The sequence below is a fragment of the Camelina sativa genome, chromosome 16 (assembly GCF_000633955.1).
Source record: "Camelina sativa cultivar DH55 chromosome 16, Cs, whole genome shotgun sequence".
NCBI lineage: Eukaryota > Viridiplantae > Streptophyta > Magnoliopsida > Brassicales > Brassicaceae > Camelina > Camelina sativa.
The window spans coordinates 7,803,608-7,816,659 of record NC_025700.1 but is presented as its reverse complement, the minus strand read 5'-3'; the positions used below and the strand labels follow the sequence as shown (position 1 = coordinate 7,816,659).

The 13,052-nt window shown below is 40.2% G+C and overlaps 3 protein-coding genes across 5 annotated transcripts; 2 read left to right on the top strand and 1 right to left on the bottom strand.

Moving 5' to 3' along the window:
• Positions 4,452 to 5,099, top strand: LOC109129458 (uncharacterized mitochondrial protein AtMg00310-like). Its single transcript, XM_019237711.1, has one exon. The coding sequence runs from the start codon at positions 4,452 to 4,454 to the stop codon at positions 5,097 to 5,099; it is 648 nt and encodes a 215-aa protein (XP_019093256.1).
• Positions 7,939 to 10,005, top strand: LOC104750127 (protein COFACTOR ASSEMBLY OF COMPLEX C SUBUNIT B CCB4, chloroplastic-like). Of its 3 annotated transcripts, none has more exons than XR_761528.2 (9): positions 7,939 to 8,193; positions 8,291 to 8,463; positions 8,561 to 8,660; positions 8,772 to 8,845; positions 8,940 to 9,121; positions 9,194 to 9,264; positions 9,344 to 9,427; positions 9,518 to 9,688; positions 9,807 to 10,005. XR_761528.2 is itself a non-coding variant. In XM_010471877.2 (8 exons), the coding sequence occupies exons 1-8, from the start codon at positions 8,074 to 8,076 to the stop codon at positions 9,605 to 9,607; spliced, it is 894 nt and encodes a 297-aa protein (XP_010470179.1). In that variant the 5' UTR covers positions 7,939 to 8,073; the 3' UTR covers positions 9,608 to 9,827. The 3 variants fall into 3 exon arrangements, 1 of the variants encoding a protein (XP_010470179.1); XR_002035730.1 differs by having other exon boundaries at positions 9,796 to 10,005; XM_010471877.2 differs by having other exon boundaries at positions 9,518 to 9,827.
• Positions 9,755 to 11,707, bottom strand: LOC104750129 (microtubule-associated protein TORTIFOLIA1-like). Its single transcript, XM_010471878.2, has 3 exons — positions 10,685 to 11,707; positions 10,073 to 10,594; positions 9,755 to 9,961 (listed from the first exon to the last, which is right to left on the bottom strand). The coding sequence occupies exons 1-3, from the start codon at positions 11,504 to 11,506 to the stop codon at positions 9,803 to 9,805; spliced, it is 1,503 nt and encodes a 500-aa protein (XP_010470180.1). The 5' UTR covers positions 11,507 to 11,707; the 3' UTR covers positions 9,755 to 9,802.

Here is a 13,052-nt window from a genome sequence, read left to right as displayed (position 1 = left end):
AAAAAAAAAAAAAAAAAAAAATCTAAGCTTTTCTTATAAATTTTTTTTATTTTTTTTAATGTAAAAGACCTGATTTTTATTATTTTATTATTTTTTATTTTTAATGTAAAAGACCTGTGGATTAACTCAAAAGCATGGCGATGACGAGGGCTCCTTTAGGGTTCTGAATCCCGTATGTCTCGAAGGGATCTCCGGTTGGGAATTTGGCAGATCTTATGGGTTCTTTCGGTTATGGTGGTGTGGACGAGGAATGGTTTCCATGGTTTCCTTGGCTTTTTGATTGGGGGGGTTTGAGGGACTTCGATCTCGGTTTTTTAGGGACCTTCGAGCGGATATGGCTATAACGAGGGAGATCTGGCTGACCTTTATGGTTAGGGATCGAAGGATATTGATGCGATTTTGGTTTATTTCGGGATCTCTGGTTCCCAAAATTGGTTTTTTTATTTGGGGAGGGTGAGGGATCTGTATTGATAGGGGGATTTGCTGCGATTGGGGATGATTGGCAATTTCAGGATATGATAGGGGGAATGTTCTCGATTTGTTGGGGATTTGCTTCCCTTATTTGGAGAGTGGATGGGAAAATTTTCTATTGGGATGGATCGGGATCTGTTTGATTGATCTTGGCTTCCTATTTTGGTATTCTTTTCGGTCTCGGTTGGTCTTTATATTGGAGTTAGCTGTCTTAAGGAGTAATCACTCAATCTTCTGTTCGAATTGTTCTTTTTTCTTTTTAGTCTTACACTCGCTTTTGGGTACGTTCGCCATGTTTCAAGGGGGTCTTCTGGGGAAAAGTTCGCTTTTGGGTTCCGGAAAGTTTCAGTTTGATTTCGATGAGGAGGCTGATATTATCAGAGTTTTGAAGATGGAGCCTTTCCACTTTGATGCCTGGATGATGTTTATGGTCCGGTGGACACCTGTGGTAGATCCAGCTTATCCATCGTCACTAAAATTCTGGATTCGGGTGACTAATGTGTCGATTCAATTCTGGGCAGAGCCAACGTATCGTGATATTGGATCTGCTTTAGGCATAGTAGAGGATGTGGATGTTGATAGAGGGAGAGTTCAGGTTACGATTGATGGCCTCAAGCCGCTTTGCTTCGAAACCGATATCAAATTCTTCAATGGAGAGGTCACAGTGGTTAAATTGGTGTATGAGAGGTTACATGGTTGGTGTAAGTGTTGCCTCTGTTTGGGTCATGAGGAATCTGTTTTTCCCCTGTCCCAGAGAGCATTGGTCAAGGAGGATCGGAGGGGGTCTGAAGATGGGAAAGAGCATGGGGAGGTGATGAGCTATAAATGGGCAGTCCTTGCTGATACACGAAGGGGTTCTGGTATCATCAAAGGTGGGGTTAGGGGATCTTCTTATGGAGGACCCAAGCTCAGACCTGAACAAGTCTCTCGCCACAAGGGGAGCTCTAGTTCGGGGAACTCCCAGCCAGCTCGTCGCAGACAAGGTGTTTCTCAGGTTCCGGTGAGGCAACAGAATCGTCCTGTGGTGGTCCCTGCTCCTTCGGGGACGACTATGGCTTCTGTTTCTGCGGATGTACAACTGTCTGAGATGTCTTCTGGGCGTCAAAAGGCAGTCAAGAAAGCTTTGTTTCAGGATAAGAGGGGCGGAGTTGGTTCTTTGGTCGCTGCTGCTGGTGATGAGGAGGCTGTTGAAGAGGGACAGGTTCTGTCGGATTCTCATGAGGATACGGGAGTTGGTCAAACACTCCCAGTTTCGAGTCCAGTGGGCCATGACACGGAGGTGGGTACAAATGGTCAAGGTTTGGTTTCAAACATAGAGGAATCGCGGCCTTTTGTAGAGCAGCAGGGGAACGTGTCTCCAATGAGTGATACACATTCGGATGTCCCTGGGGATTCGTCTATGGTTTTGTTGGAGGAGGAGGGCACGGGTGGTACTATGGACATGTGGTGGGAGAAGAGGCGGCGGATCGGGAGAGAAGTAATGACATTGCGAGTGGGGAGCTGATTGGGGAACATGAAGAGGGTGCAGCTTCGGAGGAGGATTTGGGTTGCGAGGATGGTGTTCCTGTTGAGAGTTGTCTTCACGGCTCGGTCACGCGGGTTCAAGGTGAGAAGGGTTGCAGGGGGAGGGGTCTGGTGCTGAGAGGGATCTGTGCAAAGAAGAGGAACGCACAGTTACTGCTTTCTCCATGGAGACGTCCTCCACATGGGCCAGCAACAGGTGAACTTGGACAATTCTCTAAGGCCCAGGAAGGGATGAAGGGAGGCCCAGGTGGGGGAAAGCCACCGAAACCCAAAATAATTAAATGAATGTTTTAAGTTGGAACTGTCAAGGACTTGGTAATAAGGCCACTATAGGGAACCTTAGGGATCTTTGGAAAAAGCATAGGCCAGATTTTTTATTTCTTATGGAAACAAAACAATCATTTTCTCATTTGGAAAAATGATAATTTAATAACAGTGGAATCCGTGGGATGTAGTGGTGGTTTGGCATTGTTCTATATTAAAGATGCTTTTAATGTTTCAATTTTAATGAAATCCAATAGAATGATTGATGTTGAAGCGGTTTATAAGGGACATGTCATAGACTTAACTTTTGTTTATGGTGATCCGGTTCCTAAAAACCGGAATTTGGTTTGGGAGCGGTTATTACGGATTAGTTTACTCCGGTCAACTCCTTGGTTTATAGTTGGAGATCTCAATGAATTAACGGGGAATCATTAAAAACGAGGAGGAAAGCTTTGTCCTGCATCTTTGTTTCTCTCTTTGAACGGGATAATTTGGGATTGCGGTTTTGTGGAATTTCCCTATTTGGGTGACTGCTTGTCATGGAGGGGTTGGCGAGATAAGAAACCTGTCCGGTGTCGGTTGGATAGGGCGTTAGGTAACAAGGATTGGCATGATTTGTTTCCAGATACAGATACAGAATACTTACCTATGATTGCTTCACATCATAAGCCTCTTGTGGTAAGCATAGGGGCGAAGAGGCCGCGTGGGCGGCGGATCTTCATGTTTGACCATCGCTGGGTGGGCAGGGAAGGTTTAATGGATACGATCTCATCGGGTTGGTGTGGAGAAGCAGATCAAGATTTTGCTGGGAAAATTATTAGTTGCCATCGGGAGATTTCCCGTTGGCGTAAAACGCAGGCTCCGTTTGGCCGAGATTTGATAGAGGATCTTAAAAGCCAATTGGAGATGGCTCAAGCCGATGATTCGTCAACTCCGGAGGTTATCTCGGATCTTAATGCCTGTTTGCGGGAGGCTTACCGGGATAAAGAGGTTCATTGGGACTTAAAGAGTCGGAATCGATGGATGCGGTTGGGGGATAAGATTACGAAGTATTTTCAAGCCCAAACCAAGCAGAGGCGGGCCCGCAACAGGATTGTAGGTCTTTTTGACAAATACGATGTCTGGTCTACGGAGGAGGTTGCAATATGTGATATGGCGGTAACATATTTCGAGGAACTTTTTCCTCGATACATCCGGCAAATTTTGAGGAAGCTCTAAGGGAAGTTAACACGGTTATTCCAGAGGAGGACAATGCCCGATTGACCGCCCCTGCCACAGAGGCAGAGGTAAAATGGGCTCTATTTTTGATGCATTCGGACAAAGCCCCTGGGTCGGATGGAATGACAGCTTTGTTCTTTCAGAAGGCTTGGAGAGTGGTTAAGGATGATCTGGTGTCTTTGGTTAATCAGTTTTTTGAAGAAGGTGTTTTTGATAAAAGCTTGAATAGGACGCATATTTGTCTCATCCCGAAGGTGGCTAAACTGACCCGGGTGACGGAGTTGCGTCCTATTAGTTTGTGTAATGTGGGGTACAAGGTCTTGTCTAAAGTTTTGTGTAATCGGCTTAAGTTGATATTACCGGGTTTAATCTCGGAAACTCAATCCGCGTTTGTGTCGGGGCGTTTGATCTCGGACAACATCCTTATTGCTCAAGAAATGTTTCATGGTCTGCGAACTAATAAATCCTGCAAAGGAAAGTTTATGGCAATTAAGACGGATATGAGTAAGGCATATGATAGGGTTGAATAGGATTTTGTGGGAGCGTTACTACGGAAAATGGGGTTTGCGGAGACATGGATCTCATGGATTATGTTTTGTGTCTCATCGTGGAGTACAAGGTTCGTATTAATGGGCAACCTAATGGTCAGATCATTCCGGCCAGGGGCTTGCGCCAGGGTGATCCGCTCTCCCCCTATTTGTTCATTTTATGTACGGAAGTTCTGATTGCTAAGATTCGGAAGACGGAGGCCAACAAGCGGATTACTGGTATAAAGGTGGCAAATAAATGCCCCCCAATAACACATTTGTTGTTCGCGGATGATAGTATGTTTTTTTTGCAAGGCGGATAAGGAACAATGTGGTGTGATTTTAGATATATTACGATAATATGAGGCAGTCTCGGGGTAGCAAATCAATTTTGTGAAATCGTCGATTCAGTTTGGTCACACGGTTGAGGCCCAAGTCCGATCAGAGATGCAGGGGGTTCTTGGGATTACAAATTTGGGGGGTATGGGATCGTATCTAGGGATTCCTGAGAGTTTGGGAGGGTCCAAAACGAAGGTTTTTTCATATGTTAGAGATCGGCTCCAAAGTCGAACAACGGGTTGGTCGGCTAAATTGTTGTCTAAAGGGGGAAAGGAGGTGATGATCAAGTCTGTTGCAACGGCTGTTCCAACATTTGTGATGTCTTGTTATCGTTTGCCAAAAACGATCACATCCAAGCTTACTAGTGCAGTGGCGAATTTTTGGTGGAGCTCTAATGGTCATTTCGGGGGTATGCATTGGATCGCTTGGGAGAAGCTTTGCTGTAGCAAGCAGATGGGAGGTTTGGGTTTAAGGAATGTAGATGATTTTAACACGGCCCTATTGGCTAAACAATTATGGCGACTGATTGAGGCACCTGACTCACTATTTGCCAGGGTTTTCAAAAGTAGCTACTACCGGAATTCCAATCATTTGGAACCGATACGGTCTTACTCTTCTTCCTATGGATGGAGAAGTATCATTTCAGCTAGATCTTTGGTAAACAAAGGGCTCATTAAACGGGTTGGCTCAGGTGACACCATTTCTATATGGACTGATCCATGGGTTTTCCAGCTCAATTCCCAAGACCAGCTTTAAGCAACGGTCCTTTAAAGGACCCAACTCTTCGTTTGACTCAGTTTATGGATCCTCAATCCAATACCTGGTGTAGGGATCGGCTCTTTGAGCATTTCGATCCTGTGGATATTGCCTTGATAGAGGCTATTCCTTTTAGTAGTCTTCCGATGGCAGACTCTCTCGGGTGGCATTTTACAAAATCCGGGAATACACGGTTAAATCAGGGTATGAAACGGTACGACAGGATATCCCTAATACTTTTCAGGCCATTGGGTGTGGTCCAGAGATTACCCCTCTTCTTTCTAGGGTTTGGCAGGTTCGCTGTCCCCCCAAAATAAAGCATTTCATGTGGCAAGTATTAACGGGGTGTGTCTCTGTCTCTCCTAATCTGAGTAAGCGGGGTATAAAGTGTTACGTTGGCTGCACGAGGTGTGGGGCAGATGTGGAAACCATAAATCATGCTATCTTTGTGTGTCCGCCAGCTCGGCAAGCATGGGTTTTGGCCCATGTACCTGTGGGTCCCTTGCTTTTCCCGACAGAATTCATTTATGCTAATGTTGATCAGTTTCTTGGGCCTTCGAATCCGGGTTCCCAGGTTTAGGTTTTCCCTTGGCTGATGTGGTATTTTTGGAAAGCTAGGAATGCTCGGGTGTTTGAGAATCAAACGTAATGACCAGACGATACTATGAGAGTGGCGCAGGGGGAAGCTTCCTCCTGGTTGCAAGCACAAGTGGAAGATGTGGTTGAGGAGGATTCCTTTTCCCCCGTGGTCCCTTCTCTTCGATTGTGCGAGCGAATCACTCCTCTTTCTCTGGTTTATTCTGGGTATAGGTGCTTTGTGGATGGCTCTTGGAAAGAGTCTAATGATTTTGCAGGTGCAGGATGGGTCTGTACTTCCTTCCACATGATGTCACCCCTTCTTGGCGCTACTAATTACCGGCGAAGTCTCTCTCTGTTACATGCCGAGGTGGAAGCTTTCATTTGGGCGATGCGGTGTATGATTGGCCACAACTTTCGAAATGTGGCTTTTTTAACTGACAGTGCGGATTTGGTGAAGATGGTGTCATCCCCTAACGACTGGCCGGCTTTCGCAACATATTTGGATGGTATTAAGACTTATCGAGAGGAGTTCTCTTTTTCTCTTTATCTCATATTTCACGTAATGCAAATGTAAAAGCGGATTCTTTGGCACGCCAAGCGCGCCTATCTCTGCATCATGTTTTGTTTGTAAACAATTTTCTCCCAAATTGGCTCACTTGAGCTGATTTCTTTTGTTGTCAAAAAAAAATGTAAAACACCTGTGAAAACAAAAAAACGTAAAAAACCTTTTAAAAATTCCTAAAATATGCCGCTAAATTGCTATGCCCTAATCAATAGCTTCAATAGATTGTGTTATGGGTAGGGCCTGTATGTACATCTCATTTAGTGTATATAAGTGCAAAATTATATATATTTTTATTTCATTCATATTTAATACTTTATATCAATTGTACGGATGAAAATGTATTTATTAATATATTTATATGTATATTAAATTAATTGAACAGATTAAAATGTGTATTATATTTTCTTTTAATATTTCAACAAATTTACTTCTCAAACTACGTTGCACAAGTTGTAAAAACGTTTATTTTTCTTTTGAATATAATTTAACATTAGATTCAAAAAAAAAATGTGTATTATATTATTTGTACATTTAATAAGTTGTACGAATTATATTTGCACACTTAATGCATTGTACAAGTAAAAATTTATGAAATTTATTTGACATAATAAAAAAACAAATTTTGAAACAAAATGCATATCAAATAATAGATGAAAATATAGAATTATATATACCTAAAAAATTTTAGAAAACAAATTTATAGTGATTAGTATTTTAGTTATTAGATTTAAAGGATAATATAATATATATATATATATATATATATATATATAATTTTATGACTACCCGTTCCATGGACCCCACTAGCCTCAGTGCTAGCATGCCCCCATAGGCCCAAAGCTGGCCATGCAGGGCATCGATCCTAACCCCTCACCGTGGCAAATGGAACTACTCATCCACAGATCAATTGGTGGCAACTTGTCATGTGGGAAGGTTGTTAAAGGGTGGGGACCATGGTTCGAGGAACACCTAGCGCACCAATAACCTAGTGGTGGATTGAGATATCCACAGTGATGGGTTATGATCGATGCCCTGCAGGGCCAGTTTGGGGTCTGTTGGAACGGCTAGCAGTGAGGCTAATGGGGTCCGTGGACGGTCCGTTAGGGCAGCTAGCAGTGAGGCTAGTGGAGTCCGTGGATAGTCCCTTGGGGCAGCTAGCAGTGAGGCTAGTGGGGTCCACGAAACGGGTTGTTACAAATTTTAATGATATACTTTTAGTAAATAATGGTTAACAGGGAAAAATTATTTTATAAATTATAAATAGTGAACGTACTACATTACCAAAAAAAATAGTGAACGTACTAATTTACTAATTATGCTTTGAAAATATACTATTTTGCAAAACTTTTTTCTAAGTTTGTCATGTTCACAATTCCAAGAAACAACGTATTAATATAATGAGAATTTCAACGTATTAATATAATGAAAATTTGTTAGAAATACTTTTTTGGGATATTTTTTTCAAAAATAACCTTTTTGAATATTTTCAGTTTTACCTTATTTTAAACAATTCTAATATGTTAAATTTATTTTTATAATTTTTTTAGGTTTGGGTTCTTTATTTTACATTGGATGTAGTTTTAAGAAGGTAGAATTTAGTATTTTGAAATTAGGATTTAGAATTTAATATATAGAAAATGAATATTTTTAAAAACAAACAACATAAAAAAATATTTTAAAAAAATGACTTAGAAAAAAAAGTATTTTTGAAAATCCCTCTTCTATTATTTGGAAAAGAAAAAATAATCTGTACGAAGATAAAGATTATATCTCCTAACGGCCCATTTTTAATCCTCTTTATTTCTAAACTTCACTTCCTTCATCTCTTCAATGGAAGCGAGAATCATCCTCCAAATTCAAATCCCTTGGAACCCTAATCGCCAATCTTCTCGCCGTCCTTCTCTACATCTTCCGCGGTCTTTTATCAGAGCTTCTTCTTCAACCTCACAGGTTCTCTCTTTCCTCTTCTTCTTCTTCTTCTTCTTCTTCTTCTTTCTTTTTTTCTTCTCTCTTTTTACTCAATTTTTTTCGTGTTTTTCTTCACCAGAAGCCGAGAAGTTACAAAGGTCCGAAACCGAGTACGAACTTGGTAGCCGATTTCATTTCCAGTAACGATGACCTGGCTCGTAGCTTACCTATCTACGTAGGAGGCGCTTCTCTTTTAGCCGTTCTTTTCAATCGTACTGTTTCCGGTATCGCTCCTGTTGCCGACGCTAGCAGGTACAGTTTTGACTAAACCGGACTCTTGAGAAATCTGAGATTGATACAATTTGGGGGATTTTTATATGACCATTGGCTTTTGGTGTTTTTGATGTAGCTCACAGTCTAGAGCAGATCTATTGGCGCTTGGCTTGGCTGTAACCAATTTATTAACCGGTTTAGTTTGGTTATCAATCCGACCTAAGTCCATTACACCTGTGAGATTTCTCTTTTTCTCCTTCAATAAACCATATTGATGTATTGAGATTTTTGGAAGATTTGATATAAAGCAAAAATGTGATTCTTGGTTTTGTGTTTGATATCATCAGGTCAATCCTGAAGGTGTGGATTGCAAAGTTGTAGATTCCGATCTTCCTGTATCGATAGTTTCCGAATTGTTATGGTAATGCTCTGCTTCATATCTCTTATTAGATGAATGTTCTTGTGGAAAGATATATAAGTAGAATCTGAATCTGACTTTTTTTCTGTTCACTTAGGGCTTGGGAATCTCTTAAGGTAGCAACATGTTGTAAGTCTCTGGTTATTGTCTACAATGGCATTTGTCTTATACAAATAGGGATGGTTGCTGAATCTCCACAAGATAAGAAACGAGTCATAGTAAACACTGATAAGCTGATGCAAGGATCGGTTTACCGAGGCGTGATGAAATCGAAAGCACGTAAGTAGTATGGTTTGTTTATCAGAAAGATCGGTTTACCATTTTTGGCTAAGAAAATGGTTTGTTTATCAGAGAGTTACTTGGCCAATCTTTCTCTATACCCTGGGAGATCAGAGCTGGCATTTCTGCCTGCAAACACACAGGTTTGCTGAGACTTCAAGGGTTATTTCATCAAGTGAGGGAATAATAAAACTGTATGTGTAACAAATATTTGTTTGCTAGGCTGTAATTTTGCAGCCGCTTGGAGATAAAGGAATTGCAGTCATTGGCGGAAACACTATTAGAGGCTTCACGTCTTCTGACCAGGTAGTGAAATATTTAACTTTTCTATATTGTTTTTCGACTTCAAAAGGTTAATAGGACAAGTGTAAGAGTTAGTTTGTTCATCATATCTAGGCTTGGATTTCTTCAATTGGGGAGAAGCTAGATGCGACATTGGGGAGATATTTTATTGATTCCGCTGAGGGTTCCCGGGAAAACTATTAAAAGCAATCAGACCAGGAAAACGGAAAAAAGATAGATGCAATCATCTTATGAGAAAACATTACAAGCATCAAATCACTAAAGGTAACGAACCATCCTTTTGGTTACACAAAGTCGAAATGAATGTAATTACATTAGCTTAGAGTTTATGTATTACAATGAATCTTGTTGGCAAGCTAAATATTTTGAAGTGTTGTGTCAGGTAAAGTGTTGCCTTTCGTTACGTTTGTGATTTTCGTTTCGTGTTATGGTGCGAGAGACTAACAAATCAGTGGAGATTACGCTGAAGGATGTCTCTAGACCACGTACTCGTCTCTCCAAAGATTGCATTCCGTTCTGCGAGCTCTCCATGAACTTCTGCAATATTTAAGTGCAATAAAACATTCAAAAAGTCAGCACAACACAGTTTGTTGGATGTTTTAAAAGTTAATAAAAATTCAAATGAGTTCAGATGAAAAAAAAGGTAACCTGAAAGAGATCTAACAGACTGGACTGTTGTTTTTCAATCTGAGTAATCTGGTTTCTTATCAGAGACAACTCTTCTGCATTATTCTTTGCCTGAGAAGAACTGCTACTAGTACCACTGTCAGTTTTAGGACTCTCCTCATCACTACTCTGAACAACTTGTAACTTGTTCAACTTGTTCGACCTGTTCTCTTTGACCTTAGAAGTTTTTGCCGGGAACAGATTCCGTTTAGCTCCCAATGTCGAATGATTCCGCTTGTCTTTCAACTCCACAGCTTCCTGCTCAACATCCTTAGGAGTGTTACTACGATCTAAGGGCTCAGCATCATTCAACTTTGAGCGTAATGGTGCGTTCGAATTCTTATCATTGCCTTTCGATGCATTGCTTATCTTTCCCGAAGTTGCAGACAAACCAGGATGAGCTGATTTGGATGAGGAAGTAGACTCTGACACCTCTGCTGAACCACCTTCAAGTTGCTTCCATAAACTCAACGTACGATTCATAGTCTCTCTAACAAGTTTGACCTGCACAAAATAAGATTAAAGAATAAGACAAAGAAGAAAATTGACTGCACTTTCTTATGAATTTTACCATAACTTGTTTCGAATATTTACCTTATCAAATCTTCTGCTCTCAAGAATACCTACACAGGCCTTCTTATACAAAGGAGCTAGTTCTTCTTCCGCCATAGCTACTCTAGCCATCGCTTCCGCGGCTGCTTTCCTCGCACGCCAATCGTTGCTGCTTAGATACTCCGAGACGTTCGGTAATAGCCAATCTAGCACCGCCTTATCGCTATTTCTACCGCCAACGGCTCCAATTACACTCCCTATGACCCCTAGAAGCTCCGGTTTCGCCTTGAAACCTTCTGACTTCAGCAATTTCCCAATCTTCGGCAGTGCCTTCTGCAGTTGCTCAACATCCAGCTCATCAGCCGCGTCAACCGCAGCCGCTAAACACACGGCAGCGCCGATCTGAGCGTTCGGATCGCAATCGTGGATAAGCGTTTCGATCATCGGCCCCAAGAGGATTGAGAAAGGAGTTCCGGTGATGCTGGTGGTCATATCTACTGAAGCGGTTGCACAAGCTGCACGGACGGAAGAGTCAGGATCACGTAGGCGACGGAGAACGGTGGAGACCATCTTAGAGAGGTGAGGAGCGAGAGAATCTCCATGAGAACGAGAGAGAACAGAGAGAAGCGAGACACAATGTTTCCTAACCGGAGACTTCGCGGAAGAGTCTGTACTCTGAAGACAATTTATAAACAGAGGAAAAGTCTCCGGCGAGAGATTAAGAGCGATCGAATCAAGCTCTGCGGCGGCGAGGGATAAAGTATCGCGATCAGAGAGACGATTGAGACAGGCTATGACTCGTTGCTTAAGATCGGTAACCGTCACCGCCGGGGGTGGAGAAGAACGGATTTGAACGGAAGGCATTATGAGATCGCCGGAGAACTATTTAGAAATCCGCCATGGAGGAGAGAGCAAAAGCTTTTGTGGAAGATTTGGCGGTAGAAAAAAAGGCAATGAAGAAGACAGTACGGTACGGTTGGTACTACTTGGCTTTTAAACAAGACTCGTCCTTGGCTTGCCTTTTAAACTTGTCATATTTCACCACCTGCCACAAAATTTTACATTTTACTTTTAATTTATATCCCAACGTTTTATTTTTATTATCCTCAAATCCAAAAAAAATATTTTTTCCTTAAGAATTTGTCAATTGAACAAAAAAAAAACAAAATTTTGTCTTAAACATCGAATATGTCAAATTTATATATTACTTGCTTGTTGTTTGTTTTAAGGGTCTTTGTACGTCAAAATAGATTATATATTGGGAACCAATAAAGATTCGAAAGTGCAGAAGGAATAGTTAAGTAAAATCCGTTTAAGATAATGAGAAAATGTTAGGACTTGAAACTATTTATTAGAGACTCATGACAATGGTTTAGGATAACTTTAAATTGTTATCTGATTGCAATTTTTATCTCTAAAAATCTCTTGGTTTCTATTAAGCATCAATGCATCATGCATGTATAGTTGATAAGTTAGGAGTTAGGACTTAGGAGGTNAAAAAAAAAAAAAAAAAAAAAAAAGAATGTATTGAAGGTAAGAATGTAAGGGAACATATTGAATGATATGCATACGAAAAATGAGTTAATTGCTAACCACATTAGTAAATAACTAAATACGAATTGGAACACATAAAACGAATTCTGAAATTAAGAAAACAAAAATAGTACTAGTACTTAATTATGATATCAATATTATTATTAAAATTTTATAAAAGAGAGAAAGATTCCGGTAGATGTTATTTTATTGCAAAGCAAAAGAAGGAAACTAATATCCACAATGAGCTGATGAGCAAGTCAAGCAAACACGGTTTCTTCTTAACACGTAACATAACGTGAAATGAACTATTCTTTCCATTCTAAGTCCAAAAGTTAGGATCATATGCACTGTTATAAATATTTATATTTTATAACCAAAATATTTTTGAAATCACACTGTCTTTTCTTATAAATAAAATCAAGATTGTAAAGTTTAATAATTATGAGTTATATACTAGATAAAGAAAAGTCCTCTGTATTTTGAGAGATCGAGGAATGCAAGTAATGGTAGTCATCATGTTTGCTCATAGCCATAGGAAACCCACCTAAAGTTTATTGGAAACATGTTTGTCTGAACTTATTTGAAGAAATCCCCAAGCGGGAAAAACTTAGAACTAGAATTGTTATTGATTTTGAAGTTATTTTTGGTTTTATTCAATCTAAAAATGGGTTTCTTAGAAATAGAAAATGTATATTTTGATAGTTTTAGACTTTTAGTCAAATATTTTTAACAAATCTAAACTCTAAGTTTCATTGGTTTTTCATTTTTTTAGTGACTTGATTTTTTATTCCATTTTTTTTTAACTAACCTTATAAAACAAAATCTAAAAACCATAAACCAAAATTCAAAAAAAAAAAAAAAAAACTTAAAATTT